We start from the raw sequence: 26,173 nt of genomic DNA on the forward strand, positions 1-26,173 counted from the left end.
TCACTAACCGATCCGTGACTGCTGCTCCTCTCTGCTAATCCCTTTACTGGCTTTCCCTACCCCACTGTATAAAATAAAAAATGCTAACCACAACATACAAGGCCATCCACAACATCGTTCCCGGCTACATCATCAACCGTATCTGCAGATATCGCCCAAATCGTCCCCTCCCCACTCCTCCCAGGACCTTCTGCTCTCTAGCTCTCTTGTTACCTCCTCCAATGCTTGCCTTCAGGACTTCTCCAGAGCCTCTCTCATCCTCTGGAACTCCCTGCTCTGGTATGTCCGATCAGCCCCTAACCTGTCCACCTCTAAGAGATCCCTGAAAACAAATTTATTCAGGGAAGCCTATCACACACCCACCTAACAACTTTCCCTGTGCCACCCCCATCAAATCATTCCCCACATCTATTACCTTTTGCACCACCACTCCCTCCCTTTAGAATGTAAGCTCTATGAGCCGGGACCTCCTGTACCTTCTGTATTGAACTGTATGTAATTGTGGCTGTCCCCCCTCTACATTGTAAAGCTCTGCATTAATTGTTGGCGTTCTTTAAATCGTGTATAATAATAGTAAGGCTTTTTACCAGACTAGAAACAGGAAGTGGGCTGTATAAGGTATTTACTGACAGAAAAAAAAATGTTTTACTATCCAAAGTTAAAACAACAAGGGCAGAACATTTAATAGATGGAAAGAGGAAACAAATGAAGCTGAAGTTTTGCATTTTGCCTTCCCTGGTTCCTCCTTGCCATCCTCATGAATATGCTGACATTTTTAAATAAAATCTTTATCCTTTAATTTGATATCTCATCTAAGACTCTGTCATCATTGGTACCTGTGCTTCTCTAAGCAATGCAATCAGATTATAGCTGGTGGCAGGAAGAAATTTCCTCAAGAGCCCTTAGCCCGAATGCAAATGGTGGTCTAGCTCTTTGGAGGAGTTATTCAAATATTAAAATGCTTTCATGGGTATTAGTCAGGAGCAGTAGATTTGCATGCAAACCACACCCTAGTTAAAGCCCATTGTCAGGAATGTATGTGTTGCTGCTCCATCATAGCTGCTGGCTCCAACATACTGGTTTTGGTTGTGGCATTCTCCTTGTCTGTCTGTCCACCAGCAAGGTGATTGATCTGGGTGGAGACCAAACCTGATATAAGCTAGCCAAGCCTGCAGTCTCATGCTTGTAGTAGAGTGTGTAATACCTGATCAAGCTGCCTGTTAGTCTGCCCTGCTCTGCTAGATTGGATTTCCCTGTGTATGACCTCCGATATCAACTATTCTCTGAATTCTTAAGAAAAAAAAAGCAAACACTCCAAGCGCTCAGAGGTCCTCCTCAAAGAGATGGATGCATAGGTGACACATCACATACACGGACAAATGCTTGGTGGATGCACCCCTTCTTGGATATGAAAATAAAATGTGGAACTACAAAAATAATAAAAGGGAAGGCGCAAACACCTGGTGCATTACCCAAGTAAAAAGGTGATTTATTCAGACGTAATAAAACCAATAAAATGTATACTCACAAAAGGTATGGTGATAAACAGCATATAGGTAAGAAAATACCATGAGGTGCAACATGCAAATACTGCAACAACCTCACATGGTAAGCATGCTTGCCATGTGAGGGTACCTCATGGTATCTTCCTACCTAAAGGTTGTTCATCATCATACTTTTGTGAGTATACATTTTATTGGTTTTATTAAATCTGAATAAATCACCTTTTTACTTGGGTAATGCACCAGGTGTTTGCACCTTTATTTTTATTGTAATTCTCTGAACTCTGCCTGCCTTTTACCTGGACTGTCATTGAACCACTTTTCCTGTCTGCCAACCACAAGTTCCTGTTTGCTGTCATCAGCTTGCACCTGCCCTGGAGTGGGGGCCAGGCGCTATAGCATTGTGAATAAGTCCTGGGGGCAACTGAGTACTGGTAGGCCTGATTACCTTAAAGTGGTAGTAAACTCTGTACTACCACTTTCACTTACAGGTAAGCCTATAATAAGGCTTACTTGTAAGTATAAAGAATATCTCCTAAACCTGCACGGTTTAGGAGATATTCCCCTCGCAATGACTGCAGCGGTGCATGCGCAGCGGGGATCTTCGGCTAAAGCCTCGGCAGCCGCCGGACCTTGCCGGAAAGAAGTGTTCCGCGCGCATGCACGGGAGTGACGTCATCGCCGCTCCAGCCAATCACAGCGCTGGAGCGCTGATACCCGGAAGACACGCCAAGGCAAGATGACATCTCCCTCGGCGTGGACCAGGTAAGTTCCCCTAACCTCATTCCAAGGTAAGTATTTCATAATGAGTTAGAATGCGGTGCATACTAGCTCATTATGATTTTTGCTTTTCAGGTATGAAAAAAAAAGTAGCAGCAGCTTTACTACCGCTTTAAGGGAATAGGGACTGCTATAGGTGAAGAACACAGAAGCCAGCTATAGTGTCTGACCACCTGTGTAAGGGTAAGTGTGGCAATCACATGTGAAGCGGAACCTCAATAAATTCAAAGTTATTCTAAAAGAACTTTTTGTTTTAAATAATGTCATACTTACCTGCTCTGTGCAATGGCAGAGCTGCCCTGATCCTCCTCTTCTGGCACTCCTGGCCTCCCCCCCTTGCTGAGTGCCCCCAGAGCAGTGACAACCTCTTTGAACTGGAGAGTACCTCCCAACCACCACACTGGGTGGACAGGAAGTATCTATATATATATCTATATATGCATCTATATTCCTCCTTCTCTCACCACCTACTGCATCTGAACCCTAGGGGTGCAACGGATCAAAAAACTCACGGATCGGATCGATCCTCGGATCAGGAGTCACGGATCGGATCATTTTCGGATCAGCGCAAAAAAAAAAAAAAAGTGTGTGTATATATATATATATATATATATATATATATATATACACACACACATACATTTCAGGGGTGGATTAAAGAGGAAGCAGGTGAGGCTGTTTGGGACTTGTTAAAAGTACAATCTTGATGTTTTTACAGCTATATATATATAAAATTATATATAGCTGTAAAAACATCAAAATTGTACTTTTAACAAGTCCCAAACAGCCTCACCTGCTTCCTCTTTAATCCAAACCTGAAATGTGCTCTTTCCCCCCCCCCCCCCCTCCTCTCACACCAGTGCTTCTCTGCTAATATTCCCTCTCCATGTCGGCTTGCCAGAGCCCAGTGCACAGCGTGACACGCCTCCCCGGGGAGGCGTGTCACGCTGGGCTCTGGCAAGCAGACTGGGTGGAGCAAGATCGCTCCGGAGCTAGGCCGAAGCCGGGGACTTTCCTAGGCCTAGGCTCCGGAGCGCTCTGCGGATCGCGGGGTGTGCCGATCCGAACGGGGTGGCCCGTTCGGATCACAGATCGGTGACGATCCGTTGCACCCCTACTGAACCCCCCATTCTCTCATTACCGATTACACCAGAACCCCCTTCCCTCCATCTCTCAGCACCCACGGCACCTGAACCCACAGCAGGTGAAGAGGATTCTGGGATGATCACATGACATCATTCTTATCTCTTAATTTAACACAGACATGACTGATGTCACATGACCAAAAATTTGCCCATCAGGAAATGAGGCAGGAACCATACAGGCAAACAATTACACAATAAAGACATATAGTGGCATGTATCCAAGGAGACACATTATAAGTGGATATAGAGGGAACCAAGAACTGGCCATCCAATAAAAGAATTGTGTTGTGTACATGGGCACTGGCTATTAGATTGTTCTTGTTTATCCAGGGTTCCTCTATCTATAGTGACTGAATAGGAAGAATCAAATCTTTTCTTAATTTAGTGTTTATTCCTCACCTGTGCAGATCTCTACAGGAACTTCCTCCTCTTTAATCCTCACATGTCCTTCTTCCTCCTTCTCAGCTTTGACGTCTCTCCGAATAGCTCCGGTGTCTCCAGGATCTGTGAATAGAGATGAAAGTGAAGCCCCCTGTACTGAGATGTATGAGAGACCCCAGAGAGTGTGTGTGTTGGGGGGGGGGGGGGGAGACTGGTCACGTCTCTTGGCTGGTAACACACAATGACATGATGTGAGGAGGAGAGCCGGAGTCTAATAGAGGCTGATGGCTCCTGACTCCCCCACTGGGCACATACTGTCTCCCCATTACTGTCTACTGACAGAGGAGGGGGGAGAAGAAGAGATTGTTGTAGTGACTGAACAAGGAGGATCTGGGACTTCTGGGTGTTTATTTCTCACCTGTTCTGATCTCTACAGGGATTTCCTCCTCCTTACATGGATCATCACCCATCACATACGGCTCTTCTTCAAATTCTACTTTATTTACAATAAGGTCTTTACCCTGGATATGATACATAAGATTATACAATACTTTATCTTTAATTGAATCAACCATAACTTTAACTTTCATTAAAACTCTTAGTTCTATTTACCTGATCCTCCTGATGTTCCTGTGTGGAGTCCCGGGAATACAGGAGACGGGGACATCTCTCTGGTGGGTTCCCATTACTGGATCCATCTGTAGGAAACACACACACTGACTGAATACATTGTTTCTATGTCTTTATATCAGAGGATGTGTATCTAGGGGGATCCTCAATACTCTTCTCTCCTTTACAAGAAATGAAAGTCTCCTCTTACCCGGAGATGTGAGGGGCGGCCGCTTCTCCATCATGACGTCCTTGTAGAGATCCTTGTGTCCTTCTATATACTCCCACTCCTCCATGGAGAAATAGACAGTGACATCCTGACACCTTATAGGAACCTGACAACACAATGATACCGTCACCATCCAGACACACCCCTTGTCTGTTACTGGATAATGTCCCAGAATTCCCGGCACCGCTCACCTCTCCTGTCAGCAGCTCTATGATCTTCTGGGTGACTTCTAGGATCTTTTTGTCTTTGTTTATCTCTGCTATTAGGGAGTGAGTTGGAGGCTCCGTCATGGTGCTCTGTTTCCTGCTCCAAGTTTGTGACACACGAGTCATGTGATCTTCAGATGGTTTATTTACTATAATGCTTTCCTGTGGTTTATAAGAGAAATAAAGTTCAGTTCATAAGATAGTAAAATAATTTACATCTCACTGTAAACACATGCAGTTTTTGCTACTCGGGTTCCTTAAATCCATCACTTCGCTAATCAGGTCTGCATTTTAAAACAGCAATGTCACGTCCCACTCCCAAAATCCTCCTCATCTCTCCGGTCAGGTCTGTGTTTTATTAATAGAGATAAGAGTGATGTCATGTGACCTCCCAGAATCCTCCTCACCTCTCCGGTCAGGTCTGTGTTTTATTAATAGAGATAAGAGTGATGTCATGTGACCTCCCAGAATCCTCCTCACCTCTCCGGTCAGCGCTGTGTTTTATTAATAGAGATAAGAGTGATGTCATGTGACCTCCCAGAATCCTCCTCATCTCTCCGGTCAGCTCTGTGTTTTTTTAATAGAGATAGGAGTGATGTCATGTGACCTCCCAGAATCCTTCTCACCTCTCCGGTCAGCATGGGCGTCCGCTCCATAGGACAAGAAGGTGTTGAAGAGTGAAGAGCGCTGCGGTGACAGGCAGGTTAGAACAGGGAGAGAGAGGTGAGCTTCTGGCTGTGGCATTGCAGGGGGGGGGGGGGGCGGGGGGTGGTCTGGTAAGGGGTGACACCCCCGCACCTGACCAACCAACCCCTTCTCTCGCGGCCGCGGGCTGTCTGAGCAGTCCCGGGCCGGTTGTCACACAGGCACAGCGAGCAGAGTGAAGCCGCGTCCCCCGTCAGTGTTTATGTGTACACAGGGGGAGGAAACCTGCTGTGCCGCGCTGATGGCTGATCTGGGGTACTGAATGGGATGGGGGAGGGAGGGTGTGTCTGTGCTGAAAGGGGGGGGGGTTTGTGCTGAAGGGGGGTCCATCTGTGCTAAATGGGAGGTCTGTGCTTAAAGGTGGTCCATCTGTGCTGAAGGGGGGGGGGTCTGTGCTGAAGGGGGAGGTCCATCTGTGCTAAAGGGAGGGGTCTGTGCTGAATGGGGGGTCCATCTGTGTTGAATGGGGGGGTCTGTGCTGAAGAGGGGGTCCATCTGTGCTGAAGGGGGGTCTGTACATTCTCTAGGCTATATTTATATGGGCATGGAGTGAAGCTGAATTATCTCAAGAGCTATTTTACACTGCCAGCTGGCTGCGTTTTCGGTAAAACGATTTACCATTGTTTTAGCTGCGTTATTCGGTCGCTAGTGGGGCACTTTTAACCCCCGCTAGCGTTTGAAGAAAGGGTTAAATGCGACTGTGTATCGCCGCTGCCGAATCTCTCCCCCCCCCCCGGAAAAAATGTCAGCGGACGCCCATGCCGATCAGGTCTGTGTTTTATTAATAGAGATAAGGGTGATGTCATGTGACCTCCCAGAATCCTCCTCACTTCTCCGGTCAGGTCTGTGTTTTATTAATAGAGATAAAAGTGATGTCATGTGACCTCACAGAATCCTCCTCACCTCTCCGGTCAGGTCTGTGTTTTATTAATAGAGATAAGAGCGATGTCATATGACCTCCCAGAATCCTCCTCACCTCTCCGGTCAGCAGGTAGATGATCTCCAGTGTGAGGTTTAATATCTTCTCAGTCATATGATTCTGCTCCATCTCCATCCTCAGGCAGGTGATTTGAGGTGTTTCTTTGTGGACAGTTTTACCTTCACTTTGTCTATAAGTAGAGAGAGAAAAAAAAACTGTCATACCTGTGGGAACGAACACACACACACCAAAGTCTGAACCCATCTGCTAATGTATAGATACTGATTTGGCACAGCTCACACTCGGTGCCCCATGTCCCCACAATAGGTCAAAATGCTTGCTCAGGTCTGGTAACCGGAGGAAGAGGAACCTTTTAGAAGGAATAAAGTGAGCCCTAAATAGCCAGGATGCAAAGGCCAGGCAGAGCCCATGGGTACAGCTGCACAGGTACCATAATGGTGGCACCCAAGGGGGGCAGTGCCATCTGGGTGGCAGACTTTTGCTTCTGACGAAGTTTCTGGAGTCCTGGGATTGAGTTTAGGAATGAAAAAGGGGGTGTGTCTAAAGTGACTAGCTATGATGGGTGAAGAGAAAGAGGGCGGGGACTATGAATGAATGAACAGAAACACACTCTGAAGGGCTCACCGGGAGCGTGAATACAACTATTACTACTCCAGAGGGTTGCGGGGAAAGCGGCAGAGGTATGCTTTAAGCGGAGGTTCCGCCGAAATTTTTATTTTTTTTAAAAGCCAGCAGCTACAAACACTGCAGCTGCTGACTTTTAAAATATGGACACTTACCTGTCCAGCACACCCGCGATATCGGCAGCCGAGGACAAGCCATCGCTCGTCCCTCGGCTGCACCCGCCGCCATTCTCAGTGAGGGAATCGGGAAGAGAAGCCTTGCGGCTTCATGCGCGAGTAGCACGGCGTGCCGTCACTGGTTCCCCGCTCTCTCCTGGGAACAGTGTGTTTCCCAGAAGACAGCGGGGGTGCGTGACTCCCGCACGAGTCTGTATCCGGACGTGGGTGCAAATACCCGTCTTAGACAGGTATCTGCACCCCCCTCCCTCCTGAAAGGAGCCAAATGCGACACTGCAGGGGGGGAGGGTTCCGATAAGCAGAAGTTCCATTTTTGGGTGGAACTCCGCTTTCAGTACACAGGACCTAGGGACTACGGTGAAAAAGACAGTTCAGTCCCTCACATTCCAGGACAGCAGGGAGGCACGCAGTCCCCGCCTTGTGCATTACATGGTTTGTAAGAGGAGAGTCTCTTTTTTAAGACAAAACCAGAACGAGCAGAAGGAAAACACACATGTATATGTAAATGGTCAGCACCATATAAATACCTGGAATAAATAATCCCCACCTGTGAGCATTATACAGGACATGTGACCTGACTAGAGTCACATGACCCCCTCCCCTGTCCATTCTACACAGAGTGCTGGTACCCCCTTCTCTTATAATATGAAGACATTATTACCTCCTTCTCACTGGACACACACTCTTGCAGCAGGAAGTTTATTTCAGCTACAAAAGCTCCTCTCTCCACCTTTTCCGGCTACGACAAAATGGCCGTCGCCCCTCCTGCGCTGAGGACACTTTCTGCTCTCACATGGTACAAGGTTGCCCTCTAGTGGTGGCTCTGGCTCCACCCTGCTTATGGGGAGATTGTCCAGCCAGTCACTACGCTAGACGTCACTATGTCACCCAGGAAGCAGTTGTGCGGAAATGGGAGAAGTGTTTCCGGTGCTCGGAGGAATAGTAATGATAGAGATGATGATAGCTGACAGAAAGGCAAAGCAGGAGGGAGCCTCATTGGTACCCAGCCTGAGCTGAAAAACAGAGATAATAAAATAAATGTAGAGCTTTAGATTAATGTTTTTTTTGGCTGGACAAAATAGTTTTTTTTTTTGTTTTGTTTTGTGTTTTAGGAAAAACTGAATTTTAGCCGTCATTCCGTTTTATAATAACATTTTTAGAACTGTAGCCTTAGATCAGAGCGCCCCCTGCTGGCTGGATGTCATAGGATAAAACATTCATAAGCAATAGCACTTCAATACCTGCCACGGGGCAATTTTCAGTTTTCAGCGCTCTCATGCCTCACAACTTTTTGAGATGGGAATGAGGGACACCTATCAGCAAAAGTATGCAGGCATAGGACACACCCCTTGCCACGCCCCCTTAACTGCTTGCCGACCAGCCGCCGCAGTTATACGGCGGCAGGTCGGCTCTGCTGGGCGAGAGCACGTAGCTATACGTCACCTCGCCGAGCAGCCAATAGGGGCGCGCGCGCACCCCCCACTCGCTCCTGACTCCCGCACGCGTGCCCGCCGGGCGCGATCGCCGCCGGGAACCCGCGATCACTCGTTACAGAGCGAGAATCGGGAGCTGTGTGTGTGGGTCCTGTCAGGGGAGAAATGCTGATCCTCTGTTCATACAATGTATGAACAGCGATCTGTCATTTCCCCTAGTGAGGCCACCCCCCCTACAGTTAGAACACACCCAGGGAACATACTTAACCCCTAGTACTTAACATACTTTTCCTCGCCCCCTAGTGTTAACCCCTTCCCTGCCAGTGGCATTTTTATAGCACTGATCGCTATAAAAAATGACAATGGTCCCAAAAATGTGTCAAAAGTGTCCGCCATAATGTCGCAGTACCGGAAAAAAAATAAAATCACAGATCGCCGCCATTACTAGTAAAAAAAAAATATTAATAAAAATGCAATAAAACTATCCCCTATTTTGTAAACGCTATAGCTTTTGCGCAAACCAATCAATAAACGCTTATTGCGATTTTTTTAACGAAAAATATGTAGAAGAATACGTATCGGCCTAAACTGATTTATTATTGTAAAAAATATTCATGTTTTTCAAAATTGTTGCTTTATTTTTGTTTATAGCGCAAAAAATAAAAACCGCAGACGTGATCAAATACCACCAAAATAAATCTCTATTTGTGGAAAAAAAAGGACGCCAATTTTGTTTAGGAGCCACGTCGCACGACCGCGCAATTGTCAGTTAAAGCCGTCACAATCTCTGATCATTCAGCTGTGGCTCAGCTGAGGATGCTCTGCAATGTGAGCTGGTTATTCAAATGGCGTTCTAGCTCACTGGCCATTTCATTCATGCCCAGTACACACGATCGGAATTTCCGATAGCCTAAAATCCGATGGAATTTTTCGGGCGGAATTCTGTTCAAGCTGTCTTGCGTACGCACTGTCAGACCAAATTCCGACCGTCCAAAACACGGTGACGTAAAATACTACAGCGAGCTGAGAAAAATTAAGTTCAATGCTTCCGAGCATGCGTCGACTTGATTCTGAGCATGCGTGGGTTTTTTCTCCGTCGGAGTTGCACAGACGATAGGAATTTCCTATCGTTTTTTTTTTCCATTGGAAAAAAATAGAAAATGTTTTTATTTCTAAACACCGAGGGAAAAAAGTCAGATGGGGCCCAAACACGATCGGAATTTCCAATGAAAAAAGTCCATTGGACTTTTTTCATCGGAAATTCCGATCGTGTGTACACGGCATTAGTCCATATTACAGAGCATTCTCAGATGAGCATAGACCGGGACACAAGGGGCCAGATTCAGAAAGACTTACGCTGGCATATCTAATGATACGCCGCGTAAGTCCACGGATGCGCCGTCGTATTTATGCGCCGTATTCACAGTACAAGATACGCCTGAATTTTGGCTTCCTACGACCAAAGTAAGTCTCCTACGCCGTCGTATCTTGGGTGCATATTTACGCTGACCGCTAGGGGCGCGTCCATTGATTTACGCGTCAAATATGCAAATGACCTAGATACGCCGATTCACGAACGTACTTGCGCCCGTCGCAGTAAGCTACGTTGTTTATGTTAGGCGTACGTCAGGTGTAAAGATAAACCACCAAATAGCTGGTCTAAGTTGTCTAGGGTATGGACGTCGGAACTGCCGTCGTGAATGGGGCTGGGCGTAGGTTACGTTCACGTCGAAAGCATTGAGCCATCGTATCTTAGGGAGTATATGCGACATGATTCTGAGCATGCGTGCGCAAGCGCCGTTCGTACAGCCATGCATTTACATGGGGTCACGACTCATTTTAATACAACATGCCCACTACCTGCCTACTTTGGATTAGGCGGGCTTACGCCGGCCTATTTACGTTACGCTGGCGTAAATATGGGAGCAAGTGCTTTGCGAATACTCAGCTTGCCTCTCAATGTTACGTCAGCGTAGCGCATATGAGATGCGCTACGCCGGCCCAAAGATACGGCGATGTACCTGAATCTAGCCCAAGATTCTTATCACAGTGGTGTCCTCTACAAGCCTGTATACTACCCTGTGCTGAGCAAATTAACAGCCAACCAAAGAGATTGTGTAAAGCCGGCCATAGAAGGAACGATTTTCTTTCCTGCAACCACGGGTCAATCAACTTAAAGGGGTTGTAAAGGTACAATTTATTTTCCCTAAATATCTCCCTTTACCGTAGTGCAGTCCTCCTTCACTTACCTCATCCTTCCATTTTGCTTTTAAATGTCCTTATTTCTTCTGAGAAATCCTCACTTCCTGTTCCTCTGTCTGTAACTCCACACAGTAATGCGAGGCTTTCTCCCTGGTGTGGAGTGTCGTGCTCGCCCCCTCCCTTGGACTACAGGAGAGTCAGGACACTCACTAACACACAGCCCCTTTCTCTATCTGCAACGTAGAGAGCGTCCTGACTCTTCAGTAGTCCAAGGGAGGGTGCGAGCACAACACTCCACACCAGGGAGAAAGCCTCGCATTACTGTGTGGAGTTACAGACAGAAGAACAGGAAGTGAGGATTTCTCAGAAGAAATAAGGACATTTAAAAGCAAAATGGAAGGATGAGGTAAGTGAAGGAGGACTGCACTAAGGTAAAGGAAGCTATTTAGGAAAAAAACAAATTGTACCTTTACAACCCCTTTAAGTACAAGCAACCTGCCCGTATATTGTTCGATTCTCGGCCAGTCCCTATATGGTTTGAATCTCAGCCAGTCCCCGCTGAACTGGATGAGATTCTAACAGGCTATGGCCTGGCTTAAGGCAGAGTGGAACTGCCATGCCCCGTACACACGATCGGGTTTCCCGGCGTTAAAAAGTCCACCGGGAAAACCGAGAACCTGCTCGGTCACTTTCCCCGTGTACACACCAGAGGTTTTGCTGTCGCGAAAACTGCGGTGAGAGCTTTGGCTGTGTGTATGCTCCACCGCAGTGTTTCCCATAGGGAAACTGCCGAAAACAGACCGCCGGGAATCACGGCAGGAAAAAAAGAGAACATGTTTTTCCTGTTGCGGGAAAACTGGTCGTGTGTACGAGGCATCAGTCAAGGATCTGATCTAACCACCAATGCCTCTGGGCGGATGGGATTCTTGACTGTCAGTTCCAATCCACATTGAATGGCCAGGGGGGGTGCCTGGAAAAAAATAAGGTGACAACATAACCTTTCCCCAAGCCAAGGCCATGCTGCAGGGGAAACAAAAATCACTGGACCACCAGGTTAGCAGAGATAAAATAGTACCTATAGTGCTGAAAATGAATGGAGAGAAGACAGACGCTTCTCTTCATTCATTAACTGAAACATTGTAAACACAGCTTACGATGTTTCAGTTATGTGAATGGACATTTCGGAAAAGGTAGGTAGGAAAAGGTAGGAGCCGGGTTTACCTCCGCTCTCCATCCTGACAGCTCCAGGGGGTGGAGGAGGAGTATGGAAAGAGAGAGAAACACGGAGGGGGACAGAAATACGGAGGGGGACACAGTGGGAGACGGAAACACAGAGGGGGACACAGTGGGAGACGGAAACACAGAGGGGGACACAGTGGGAGACAGAAACACAGAAACACGGAGGGGGACACAGTGGGAGACGGAAACACGGAGGGGAACACGGTGGGAGACAGAAACACGGAGGGGAACACGGTGGGAGACAGAAACACAGAGGGGGACACGGTGGGAGACAGAAACACAGAGGGGGACACGGTGGGAGACAGAAACACAGAGGGGGACACGGTGGGAGACAGAAACACAGAGGGGGACACGGTGGGAGACAGAAACACAGAGGGGGACACGGTGGGAGACAGAAACACAGAGGGGGACACGGTGGGAGACGGACACACAGAGGGGGACACAGTGGGAGACGGAAACACGGAGGGGGACACAGTGGGAGACGGAAACACGGAGGGGGACACAGTGGGAGACGGAAACACGGAGGGGGACACGGTGGGAGACGGAAACACGGAGGGGGACACGGTGGGAGACGGAAACACGGAGGGGGACACAGTGGGAGACGGAAACACAGAGGGGGACACAGTGGGAGACGGAAACACAGAGGGGGACACAGTGGGAGACGGAAACACAGAGGGGGACACAGTGGGAGACGGAAACACAAAGGGGGACACAGTGGGAGACGGAAACACAGAGGGGGACACAGTGGGAGACGGAAACACAGAGGGGGACACAGTGGGAGACGGAAACACAGAGGGGGACACAGTGGGAGACGGAAACACAGAGGGGGACACAGTGGGAGACGGAAACACAGAGGGGGACACAGTGGGAGACGGAAACACAGAGGGGGACACAGTGGGAGACGGAAACACAGAGGGGGACACAGTGGGAGACGGAAACACAGAGGGGGGACACAGTGGGAGACGGAAACACAAAGGGGGGACACAGTGGGAGACGGACACACAGAGGGGGACACAGTGGGAGACGGACACACAGAGGGGGACACAGTGGGAGACGGACACACAGAGGGGGACACAGTGGGAGACGGACACACAGAGGGGGACACAGTGGGAGACGGACACAGTGGGAGACGGACACACAGAGGGGGACACAGTGGGAGACGGACACACAGAGGGGGACACAGTGGGAGGGGGACACAGTGGGAGACGGACACACAGAGGGGGACACAGTGGGAGACGGAAACACAGAGGGGGACACGGTGGGAGCCGGAAACACGGAGGGGGACACGGTGGGAGCCGGAAACACGGAGGGGGACATGGTGGGAGCCGGAAACACGGAGGGGGGACACGGTGGGAGACGGAAACACGGAGGGAGATGGAAACACGGAGGGGGACGGAAACACAGAGGGGTACACGGTGGGAGACGGAAACACAGAGGGGGACACAGTGGGAGAGAGCAGCACGGAGGGGGACACATGGATGGAAATGGCAGGACGGAGGGGGACACAAGCCAAGCGCCTTGAGGCGATTCAGTTCGCATTTGTAGCGCTATATAAAGTAATTCACTCACTCACATGGATGGAGATCGCAGGGCGGAGGGGGACACGGAGGGAGGGAGACTGCAGCAAAACGGAGGGGGGCTGGAGGAGGACACAGGACAGTCAGCGGTGATCATGTGTGGGGGAGTTACGGAGTTACAAGCACCGATCACCGCTGATTTTGAAGCAGCTGAAATCCACGGGGGGGGGGGGGGGGGGGGCGGGTGAAGAGAGAAGTGGAGAAATTCCTCTTTAAATCTATACAGCGGGATGATCGGTGCTTGTAACTTCCCCATGCACTGATTACCGCTGACTGTACAAGTATCGGGTGAAGCATCGGGAGCATTTGCCCCAGTAGAAGTACTCGGGCAAATTCTTGGTATCGGGACAACCCTATATTGAATGCTGACAAGTAGGCATAATCAAAGTGCGCGATGCCAGTTTGCTTTCTGTACAAAAAGCGTACTCATGAACCATAGCCATCTCTGGAAATGTTACATAAAAGATACAGAAGGGTCAAAAACAGTATCATACGTTCAGAGGATGCAAGTGATTTTTTATTTTTTGAACTGGTACTGCACAATAACCTTTTATGAAAAATAGGGCTTCTGCCCAGTGTGATTTCTCTGATGCAAAAGGAGATTTTTCTTCTCCGAAAAAGTTTTCCCGCACTGCAAACATGAATGCGGCTTCTCGCCCTTGTGAGTTTTCCTGTGATAAACATAAGCCGAGCGCATAGTAAAACACTTCCCGCACTCTGAACACGAATACGGCTTCTCCCCCGTGTGAATTCTCTTGTGATCAACAAGAGCTGAACTCGTAGTAAAACATTTCCCACATTCCGAACAGGAATACGGCTTCTCCCCCGTGTGAGTCCTTTGGTGATTAATAAGAGCCGAGCTTTCAGTAAAACATTTCCCGCATTCCGAACACGAATACGGCTTTTCTCCAGTGTGAGTCCTCTGGTGATAAAAAAGAGCCGATGGCGCAGTAAAACATTTCCCGCACTCTAAACAGGAATACGGCTTCTCCCCTGTGTGAGTTCTCATGTGATTGACAAGCCCTGAATGCGAAGTGAAACATTTCTCGCATTCCGTACATGAATATGGCTTCACCCCAGTGTGCGTTCTCTGGTGTTTCACAAGAGCCGAACTCTCGGTAAAACATTTCCCGCACTCTGAACATGAATACGGTCTAACGCCAGTGTGACTTCTCTTGTGATGGAAAAGAGCTGAACTGGAAGTAAAAAATTTCCCGCATTCTGAACACGCAAATGGCTTCTCCCCCGTGTGAGTTCTTTGATGTTGGAGAAGACGGGCATTTGTGGTAAAGCATTTATCACAATAGGAACAAGAAAACGGCTTCACGCCTATGTGAACCCGTATGTGGTAATTAAGACTCGACTTCTGGCTGAAACATTTTCCGCACTCTGAACAGGAATATGGCTTCTCTCCAGTAGGTGTTTTTTCTTCATTAATTAAACACAATTTCCGAAGAAAACATTTTCCGCACACAGAACACGGCCTTTCACCCGTGTAAGATCTTTGGTGTACGGTGAGAGTTTCCTTTCTTGTAAAACATTTCCCACACATGTAACATGGGAACTTTTCTTCTTCTCTATGGTCTGTATGATGGGTGGTGGGAGGCAAGTGATCGGGAATACTGCCCCCAGGGGTAGGAGGGTCAGACAACGCATCATTGCTAGGAAGGACTGAATGGGGATTTACGGTAATGGGATCTCCTCCTAGAGAACTGGATGTGATGAACTTTATGGGATGTATCGCCATTTCATTCTTGATGTATTGTCCATCTGGAGAAAAAAAAAAAAGAGAACATTTAAATGACCAATAAATAAAAATGACATGTTGGGGTAGATTCAGATAGAAGATACAACGGCGTATCTCCAGATACGCCGTCGTATCTCTGAGTGCGGGCCGTCGTATCTATGCGCCTGATTCATAGAATCAGTTACGCATAGATATCCCTAAGATCCGACCGGCGTAAATGTTTTACACCGTCGTATCTTAGGCTGCATATTTAAGCTGGCCGCTAGGTGGCGCTTCCATAGATTTACGCGAGGAATATGCAAATGAGCTAGATACGCCGATTCAAAAAAAGTACGTCCGGCCGGCGCATTTTTTTACGTCGTTTGCGTTAGGCTTTTTTCGGCGTATAGTTACCCCTGCTATATGAGGCGTAGCTAATGTTAAGTATGGCCGTCGTTCCCGCGCCGAGTTTTGAAATGTTTACGTCGTTTGCGTAAGTCGTTCGCGAATACGGCTGTACGTCATTTACGTTCACGTCGAATCCAATACGTCCTTGCGGCGTACTTTGGAGCAATGCACACTGGGATATTTTACGGACGGCGCATGCGTCGTTCAAAAAAAAAAAAACGTGAAAAACGCAGGGTCAAGTAAAATTTAAACAAAACACGCCCCCAACATCCCCATTTGAATTAGGCGGGCTTACGCCGCCACACATACGTTACGCCGCCGTAACTAAGGGCGCAAGTTATTTCTGAATACAGAACTTGCGCCCAAAGTTACAGCGGCGTAACGTATCGGAGATACGTTACGCCCGCAGGAAGATGCGCGCATCTTTCTGAATCTACCCCGTTGTCTGCAATAAAAGATTTTTTAACCACTTCCCCTCCCTGCTATTATAGAAAGATGGCCACAAGGCGGCTCTACAATGCCGGGAGGACGTCATATGATGTCCTCGGGCCTCCCGGCCGCTGGGGGTGCGCACGCGTGCCCGTCGCGTCACTCAGATGCCGATGCGCGTGCATGGCGGCCGCGATGTCTACCGGGTAACCGCGATCGGCATTTACGGAGCCAGGGGCGTGGATCGCTGTGTGTAAACACAGAGATCCACATCCTGTCAGGGAGAAGAGATCGATGGTGTGTCCCTTGTACATAGGGACACCAATCGGTCACCTCCCCCAGTCAGTCCCCTCCCCCCCACAGTAAGAATCACTCCCAGGGAACACATTTAACACCTTGATCGCCCCCTTCCCTGCCAGTCACATTTATACAGTAATCAGTGCAGTTTTATAACAGGGATCGCTGTATAAATGTGACTGGTCCCAAAAATTGTCGCTCTATTTTTGTTTATAGCGCAAAAAATAAAAACCGTAGAGGTGATCAAATACCACCAAAAGAAAGCTCTATTTGTGGGGAAAAAAGGACGCCAATTTTGTTTGGGAGCCACGTCGCACGACCGCGCAATTGTCTGTTAAATCGACGCAGTGCCGAATCGCGAAAACCTGGCCGGGTCCTTTAGCTGCCTAAAGGTCCGGGTCTTAAGTGGTTAAGACCCCATTCACACCTGAGCGTTTTGTAGCTTGAATCAATTGTTCTCTATGGAGATGGTTCACATCTCCACTCCAAAACGCCTGAAGCTCAAACAAGTTCTGGGACTTTAGACCTGTACAAAAATCGCGGCAAAAACTCTGCAAAAATCAGGGTAAAATTGTGCGACTTTCTGCCTGAAAACGCCATGCTCAGGTGTGAATGAGGCCTAAGGGCTTTGGAATGCCGGGAGGCGAGGGGCAGGGCCTTTTTTGCCATGTGATCGCCACGATTGGCTAACTTTCCGTTTGCCGACCGTCATCGGTGCTATTGCGTGCAAGTATGCGGCCACTTGGTGCCAAGGCCCACCTACCGAGAGTCTGCATATTTGCTTGTTGGCTCCAACAGGTTACAGCAAAAGATCATTTTTTTTCTTGTTGATATTTTGCTTTTAAAGGCAAAAGGAGAGATGTGGGGTGTTTTTGACTCCAGATCTCTCTATAAAGAGGATCTGTTATCCTTATTCTATGTTGGGTGCCCCCATCGCAAGCTGCTTGCTCTGGGGGAACTTGGCAAGTGGGAGGGGCCAGGATCCCTGGTGGGAGGCCCGAGAAGCGGAGGATCTGGCCTGTGCTGTGCAAAACCGCTGCACAGAGCAGGTAGAGTATGACATGTTTGTTATTTTTTTAAAAAGGGAATCTTTTAAAATTGTATCTAACAGGTGACACTGGCAAGTGGCACTGGTTGGCACTGACTGGCAGGTGGCACTAATTGGCACTGGCAGGTGGCACTGGGTGGCAATAGTTAGCACTGGTTGGCATTGGCAGGTGGCACTGATGGCTTTAGTTGGCACTGGTAGGTGGCACTGGATGGAAGGTGGCACTAATTGGCACTGGTATTGGCACTGGCAGGTGGCATTGGCAGATGGCACTGGTTGGAAGGTGGCACTAATTGGCACTGGATAGTAGCACTGGTATTGCCACTGGCAGATGGCACGTGGCACTAATTGGCACTGGCAGGTGGCACTGGTGCAAAAAAAATGGTGTCACCCCCCTCAGTACAGACCCCCTCTCCCTCCAGTATAGACCCCCCCCTGCTACAGACACCAGAGAGTGGTGTGTGTCCGACGAGCGCGGGCCCCTCCTCCTCTGTGGGCATAAACAGAGAGGAGGGCCACCGCGCTGGGTGTACCAAGATGGGCGGCTCCGGAGCTAGGCCGAAGCCGCGGTCTTTCCTGATGCCGTGGCACCGCTAGCGACCATGTAAAATATTGGCCTAATTTGGATAAAAATTGTCCGATGCCGATTTCTCCAAAACGGCCAATTATCGGCAGATATATCGGCCTGCCGATATATCGGTCGACCTCTGGGCTCCAACCATCCCTTGGGCAACACCCAGGATAAGGCGGAAATCCCCATAGAGGGTGGGACTTATACAAACTCACATAGGAATAAAAACCAAACAGTTTTATTTCAAAGCACGGTTAATATACCAATCCTTTAAAACTTCAAGTATAAATCCAATTACATCATGTCTTATATCATGGACAATTACAACATTGTATCAGCGTGTAGAATTAGCAGGTTTCGCACAATTTGCTTCCTTAGGATCCACACTTGCATTTACATGAATAAAGATGACGGAGGTATCCAAAAATCTCAAAAAAAGAAGAGGGCTGTAGCAAACAAAAAGGAACCACACCGAAAAGAGCAAATGTCCACCAGGGGGCTTATCTCTCACACCTGAAAGGAGTGGCTAAAACTAGGGATGCACCGATTCCGATATCGGTGCCGATACTAGGCAATTTCATGAGTATTGGTACCCACGAAAATGCTCCGATACCGAAAACCGATTCCGAAATTGATATCCGTTGGGGCGGGACACCTTCTGTAGGGCTAGGAAGTCGGGCTGGGGCACGGGCATGGCGGCCGGTGTAGCATTATTCGTATCCCGCGTGAAGCCGAGCACAGAGCTGCTGCAGCCGAACACAACTGTAGTGAATTAACCCCCCTTACATGCCGAGTGATTGGCTGGATTTGAAAGACACAGGCTGGATCTGGATGCAAGCGGGACACGGCGAGACACAGGCTGGTTGGGAGAAGGGGACAGCAGCAAGCTGTATCGGCGAGACACACCCTGAATGCAGGGTGACACAGGGACACAGGCTGGATGCAGGGTGACACAGGGACACAGGCTGGATGAGGGGTGACACAGGGACACAGGCTGGATGCAGGGTGACACAGGGACACAGGCTGGGTGAGGGCTGACACAGGGACACAGGCTGGGTGAGGGCTGACACAGGCTGGGTGAGGGCTGACACAGGCTGGGTGAGGGCTGACACAGGCTGGGTGAGGGCTGACACAGGCTGGGTGAGGGCTGACACAGGCTGGGTGAGGGCTGACACAGGCTGGGTGAGGGCTGACACAGGGTGACAGAGGCTGGATGAGGGGGGACACAGGCTGGATGAGGAGTGACGCAGGGTGGATGAGGAGGGACACAGGGTGGGTGATGGATGAGGAGGGACACAGGGTGGGTGATGGATGAGGAGGGACACAGGGTGGGTGATGGATGAGGAGGGACACAGGGTGGGTGATGGATGAGGAGGGACACAGGGTGGGTGATGGATGAGGAGGGAACACAGACTGGATGAGGGGGGGACACAGACTGGATGAGGGGGGGACACAGGCTGGATGAGGAGTGACGCAGGGTGGATGAGGAGGGACACAGGGTGGGTGATGGATGAGGAGGGACACAGGGTGGGTGATGGATGAGGAGGGACACAGGGTGGGTGATGGATGAGGAGGGACACAGGGTGGGTGATGGATGAGGAGGGAACACAGACTGGATGAGGGGGGGACACAGACTGGATGAGGGGGGGACACAGACTGGATGAGGGGGGACACAGACTGGATGAGGGGGGGGACACAGACTGGATGAGGGGGGGGACACAGACTGGATGAGGGGGGGGACACAGACTGGATGAGGGGGGGGACACAGACTGGATGAGGGGGGGGACACAGACTGGATGAGGGGGGGGAAACAGACTGGATGAGGGGGGGGACACAGACTGGATGAGGGGGGGACACAGGCTGGATGAGGGGGGGGGGGGACACAGGCTGGATGGGGGGGGGGGGACACAGGCTGGATGAGGGGGGGGGGACACAGGCTGGATGAGGGGGGGGGGGACACAGGCTGGATGAGGGGGGGGGGACACAGGCTGGATGAGGGGGGGGGGACACAGGCTGGATGAGGGGGGGGGGGACACAGGCTGGATGAGGGGGGGGGGGCACAGGCTGGATGAGGGGGGACACAGGCTGGATGAGGAGGGACACAGGGTGGATGAGGAGGGACACAGGGTGGATGAGGGGGGACACAGGCTGGATGAGGGGGGACACAGGCTGGATGAGGGGGGACACAGGGTGGATGAGGGGGGACACAGGGTGGATGAGGAGGGACACAGTGGGGATGAGGGGTGACACAGGCTGGATGAGGGGGGACACAGGCTGGATGAGGGGGGGGGGACACAGGCTGGATGAGGGGGGGGGACACAGGCTGGATGAGGGGGGGGGACACAGGCTGGATGAGGGGGGGGGGACACAGGCTGGATGAGGGGGGGGGGACACAGGCTGGATGAGGGGGGGGGACACAGGCTGGATGAGGGGGGGACACAGGCTGGATGAGGGGGGACACAGGCTGGATGAGGGGGGACACAGGCTGGATGAGGGGGGACACAGGCTGGATGAGGGGGGACACAGGCTGGATGAGGGGGGACACAGGCTGGATGAGGGGGGGGACACAGACTGGATGAGGGGGGGGACACAGACTGGATGAGGGGGGGGACACAGACTGGATGAGGGGGGGGACACAGACTGGATGAGGGGGGGACACAGACTGGATGAGGGGGGGGACACAGACTGGATGAGGGGGGGAAACAGACTGGATGAGGGGGGGGACACAGACTGGATGAGGGGGGGACACAGGCTGGATGAGGGGGGGGGGGACACAGGCTGGATGAGGGGGGGGGGACACAGGCTGGATGAGGGGGGGGGACACAGGCTGGATGAGGGGGGGGGGGACACAGGCTGGATGAGGGGGGACACAGGCTGGATGAGGGGGGGGGGGACACAGGCTGGATGAGGGGGGGGGGACACAGGCTGGATGAGGGGGGGGGCACAGGCTGGATGAGGGGGGACACAGGCTGGATGAGGGGGGACACAGGCTGGATGAGGAGGGACACAGGGTGGATGAGGAGGGACACAGGGTGGATGAGGGGGGACACAGGCTGGATGAGGGGGGACACAGGCTGGATGAGGGGGGACACAGGGTGGATGAGGGGGGACACAGGGTGGATGAGGAGGGACACAGTGGGGATGAGGGGTGACACAGGCTGGATGAGGGGGGACACAGGCTGGATGAGGGGGGACACAGGCTGGATGAGGGGGGGGGACACAGGCTGGATGAGGGGGGGGACACAGGCTGGATGAGGGGGGGGGGACACAGGCTGGATGAGGGGGGGGGGACACAGGCTGGATGAGGGGGGGGACACAGGCTGGATGAGGGGGGGACACAGGCTGGATGAGGGGGGACACAGGCTGGATGAGGGGGGACACAGGCTGGATGAGGGGGGACACAGGCTGGATGAGGGGGGACACAGGCTGGATGAGGGGGGACACAGGGTGGATGAGGAGGGACACAGTGGGGATGAGGGGTGACACAGGCTGGATGAGGGGGGGACACAGGCTGCCCTCACTTACCCCTCTACTTCCCACCCTGCCCTCACCCCAGCCTCGCCCAACTCCCTAACAATCCCGCGCCAAACCACCCTCCTACCTACGCGATAGGTATCGGTAATTGGTATCGACGAGTACCTGAGGTAAAGTGTTTATAAAGTGGCATTGGTGCATCCCTAGCTAAAACGCCATCAAATCAACAACTTTCATTGTATATAATAAGCTCCCAATGCATAACTCGTGAGATGGAGCCCTTCTCGGTCTCCCTGCAAGTCTCCAGAATATCATGAGACAGTACCACCCGGCTCCTTCGCAAACTATATGTAATTGGAAAATGTACGCTTCTTACCTGTGCCAATCTCAACAGGAACTTCCTCCTCTTTAATCCTCACGTGTCCTTCTTCCTCCCCCTCAGCTTTTACATTTCCCTGAATGGCTCTCATGGCTCCGGGGTCTGTGAAAAGAAGAGGGAGAGGAAGGGATTGTTGTAGAGACTGAACAAGGAGGATCTGGGACTCTTCTTTGGATTTAATGTTTATTTCTCACCTGTGCCGATCTGTATAGGAATTTCCTCCTCTTTAATCCTCACACGTCCTTCTTCCTCCTCCTCAGCTTTGATGTCTCTCTGAGTAGCTCTGGTGGCTCCGAGGTCTGTGAATAGAAGAGGGAGAAGAAGAGATTGTTGTAGTGACTGAACAAGGAGGATCTGGGACTCTTCTCTGGATTTAGTGTTTATTACTCACCTGGGCTGATCTCTGTAGGAATTTCTTCCTCCTTAAGCATCTTCACAGGCATCTCAGCTTCATCTTCAGCTTTGACAGTCTGGTTATCACCCGATAAAAGAATAATATAGGTGGTGACTTTATCTGCATTATGATTTCAGATCAAACATCATGGCACGTTCTTTAACCACTTCCCGCCTGGCGTATTGTCATATGACGGCCACACCCTTCGTCCCTCCGGGCGGCCGTCATATGACGTCCTGGGATTCCTGCAGTGTGGAGCGTGCGCTGCCGGGGGCACGCGAGCGCACTCGCCGCATCACCGGGGACCTGATGCGCGTGCCCGGCGGCCGCCATGTCCGCCGGGCACCCGGGATTGCTCGTCACAGAGATCCACGTCCTGTCAGGGACGAAGCTCCGTGACCGGATCGCCGCTGGAGTCCCACGATCGGTCCCCGGAGCTGAAGAACGGGGAGAAGCGTGTGTAAACACGGCTTCCCCGTTCTTCACTGTGGCGCCGTCATCGATCATGTGATCCCTTTTATAGGAAAGCACAATCGATGACGTCACACCTACAGCCACACCCCCCTACAGTTGTAAACACATATTAGGTCACACATAACCCCTTCAGCGCCCCCTTGTGGTTAACTCCCAAACTGCAATTGTCATTTTCACAGTAAACAATCACATTTTTTGCTGTGAAAATGACAATGGTCCCAAAAATGTGTCAAAATTGTCCGAAGTGTCCGCCATAATGTCGCAGTCACGAAAAAAAAAACGCTGATCGCCGCCATTAGTAGTAAAAAAATAATAATTATTAAAAATGCAATAAAACTATCCCCTGTTTTGTAAACGCTATAAATTTTGCGCAAACCAACCGATAAACGCTTATTGCGATTTGTTTTACCAAAAATAGGTAGAGGAATACGTATCGGCCTAAACTGAGGAAAAAAACGTTTTTTTATATATTTTTGGGGGATATTTATTATAGCAAAAAGTAAAAAATATTGCATTTTTTTCAAAATTGTCCCTCTCTTTTTGTTTATAGCGCAAAAAATAAAAACCGCACAGGAGATCAAATACCACCAAAAGAAAGGTCTACTTGTGGGAAAAAAAGGACGCCAATTTAGTTTGGGAGCCACGTCGCACGACCGCGCAATTGACATTCAAAGCGTGACAGTGCTGAAAGCTGAAAATTGGTCTGGGCAGGAAGGGGGTGAAAATGGCCCGTATTGAAGTGGGTAAGACTCTCAGCGCCATCTACCTGATCCTCCTGAGGGATCTCCTGATGTTCCTGTGTGGAGTCCCGGGAATACAGAGGACGGGGACATCTCTCTGGTGGGTTCCCATTACTGGATCCATCTGTAGGAAACACACACTGACTGAATACATTGTTTCTATGTCTTTATATCAGAGGATGTGTATCTAGGGGGATCCTCAATACTCTTCTCTCCTTTACAAGAAATGAAAGTCTCCTCTTACCCGGAGATGTGAGGGGCGGCCGCTTCTCCATCATGACGTCCTTGTGCAGATCATTGCAATACAAATTCTTCCCTTCTTCTGTGTTGACCTGACACCTTATAGGAACCTGACACACACAATGATACCGTCACCATCCAGACACATCCCTTGTCTGTTACTGAATAATGTCCCAGAATTCCCGGCACCGCTCACCTCTCCTGTCAGCAGCTCTATGATCTTCTGGGTGACTTCTAGAATCTTGTCGTTGTTTATTTCAGGTATTAAAGAGTGAGTTGAAGTCTCTGCTACTGGACTCTGGTTCCTTCCCCAACTTTGTGACACCCGAGTCATGTGAATGTAAGATGGCTTCTTCACTATAATGCTTTCCTGTAATTTACATAAAGAAGATCATTGACTTCCCAACATAACTCACTGCAGTTTATTGTCACTAGAAGTCCCTAAAATCCCTCACCTCTCCAGTCAGGTCTGTTTTATTAATAGACATAAGAGTGAGGTCATGTGACCTCCCAGAATCCTCCTCACCTCTCCGGTCAGGTCTGTGTTTTATTAATAGAGATAAGAGTGATGTCATGTGACCTCCCAGAATCCTCCTCACCTCTCTGGTCAGCTCTGTGTTTTATTAATAGAGATAAGAGTGATGTCATGTGTCCTCCCAGAATCCTCCTCACCTCTCCGGTCAGCTCTGTGTTTTATTAATAGAGATAAGAGTGATGTCATGTGACCTCCCAGAATCCTCCTCACCTCTCCGGTCAGGTCTGTGTTTTATTAATAGAGATGAGAGTGATGTCATGTGACCTCCCAGAATCCTCCTCACCTCTCCGGTCAGGTCTGTGTTTTATTAATAGAGATAAGAGTGATGTCATGTGACCTCCCAGAATCCTCCTCACCTCTCCAGTCAGCAGGTAGATGATCTCCAATGTGAGGTTTAGTATCCGCTCAGTCATGTGACTCTTCTCCTTCTCCATCTTCAATCAGTTGACCTGTTTTGAGGTGTTATTTTTATGTGTACTTTGGCTGTCCTTGGACACAAAAATAAGAAAAAAAAATAAGACAGAGTATATATATATATTTTACCTACCACCTGTGCTGCAGGACAGTGCCCTGATGAAAAGGGTTTGCCAAATGATGTCTACACAGAAATACTTCTGGCAGCGGTGATCTCCTATGTCCCCCGCAGCTCTCAGTGGTTCCTGCCATTGACCTCCACATCCCTATTGAGTCATGTAGTCAATCAGGGGTCTGCGGGAGGAACCACTGAGTGCTGCAGGGGGCTCAGGAGATTGACACGGCCAAAGGGGATTCTGTGCAAACTTCACCTGGCAAATCCCCTTAATTATGGCAGTGTTCTGCAGCACAGGTGTTAAGTAAGGATGAGCTCCGGCGTGTTCGCATAGAACACGTGCAGAGCCCGCCAGGAAGTGTGCACGGCGCTGCGCTAATCACAGCCAGGGAGACATTTCACGATCCCTGCAGCCGAGCATCGGGACAATGTCTCCCTGGCTGTGATTAGCACAGCGCCGTGCTCACTTCTTGGCGGGCTCTGCACGTGTTCTATGCAAACACCCTGGAGCTCATCCTTAGTGTTAAGAGACATATGTGCATATGAAGAGAACCTGTCATTCCTGATATTAATAATAATATGTCAAAGCTCTCAGCCAGCATTACACCCCCCCCCCCCATAATGAGTCATATTGCTTTCCTTGGGGCTGTTAAGAGGAATAAGAGGATATCTATCTTCTCACTAAATCACAGTATGTGTTCTTTATACAGGACATGTGACCAATCACATGACTCCTCCCCAAACTCCATTTTACAGAGAGTTCTGGGACACCTTTCTCTCATAATAAGAAGACTTTATTACCTTCTCCTCGCTAGGCACACACTCTTCTGTAGGAAGCTTATATTAGATATAAAAGCGTCACTCTCCACCTTTTCCGGCTACAACAAAATGGCCGCCGACGTTTCATCAGATTTGGCGACCCGTCAGAATGTGTAACGGAAGTGACGTTTCAAAGGTGTTTAAAATGACAAAACACAGGCAGCTGAGGTTTGTAACCTGTGAGGGGAAAATATAATAATATAAACTCACTTTACCGTTAAAATTAAGTGTAAACAAGATGCCAGCTTTCCGTCTTCTCAGTGTATCCTTACTATGGAGGCGTGCAGGGTGTAGCAAGATGGCGGCGACGAAACGTCAATTTCGTTACACCTTCTGACGGGTCGCCAAATCTGATGAAACAA

The 26,173-nt window shown here is 49.9% G+C and overlaps 2 protein-coding genes and 1 long non-coding RNA gene across 3 annotated transcripts in view; all 3 read right to left on the reverse strand.

The window, feature by feature from the left end:
* Window positions 1-26,037, reverse strand: part of LOC120910478 (oocyte zinc finger protein XlCOF8.4-like) — a 78,788-nt gene extending 52,751 nt beyond the window's left edge. The window contains exons 1-7 of the mRNA XM_040322235.1: window positions 25,794-26,037; window positions 24,820-24,951; window positions 24,125-24,298; window positions 23,933-24,038; window positions 23,715-23,812; window positions 4,227-4,329; window positions 3,827-3,931 (exon numbers count right to left, since the gene is read on the reverse strand). Of these exons, the coding sequence (XP_040178169.1) occupies window positions 3,827-3,931; window positions 4,227-4,329; window positions 23,715-23,812; window positions 23,933-24,038; window positions 24,125-24,298; window positions 24,820-24,897 (664 nt within the window). The 5' untranslated portion in view covers window positions 24,898-24,951; window positions 25,794-26,037. The remainder of the gene's footprint in view (window positions 1-3,826; window positions 3,932-4,226; window positions 4,330-23,714; window positions 23,813-23,932; window positions 24,039-24,124; window positions 24,299-24,819; window positions 24,952-25,793) is intronic.
* LOC120909969 lies at window positions 4,712-5,344 on the reverse strand. The gene is made up of 3 exons (XR_005741399.1): window positions 5,333-5,344; window positions 4,838-5,014; window positions 4,712-4,752 (listed from the first exon to the last, which is right to left on the reverse strand). It is a non-coding gene; the product is annotated as an uncharacterized LOC120909969 (long non-coding RNA).
* Window positions 14,244-22,807, reverse strand: LOC120909789 (oocyte zinc finger protein XlCOF22-like). Its single transcript, XM_040321521.1, has 5 exons — window positions 22,774-22,807; window positions 22,472-22,594; window positions 22,275-22,379; window positions 22,078-22,182; window positions 14,244-15,518 (listed from the first exon to the last, which is right to left on the reverse strand). Exons 1-5 carry the CDS (start codon window positions 22,805-22,807, stop codon window positions 14,299-14,301), a joined length of 1,587 nt encoding a protein of 528 aa, XP_040177455.1. The 3' UTR covers window positions 14,244-14,298.
* Window positions 26,038-26,173: the final 136 nt, after the last annotated feature.

This window comes from Rana temporaria, chromosome 8 (assembly GCF_905171775.1).
Source record: "Rana temporaria chromosome 8, aRanTem1.1, whole genome shotgun sequence".
Classification (NCBI taxonomy): Eukaryota; Metazoa; Chordata; class Amphibia; order Anura; family Ranidae; genus Rana; species Rana temporaria.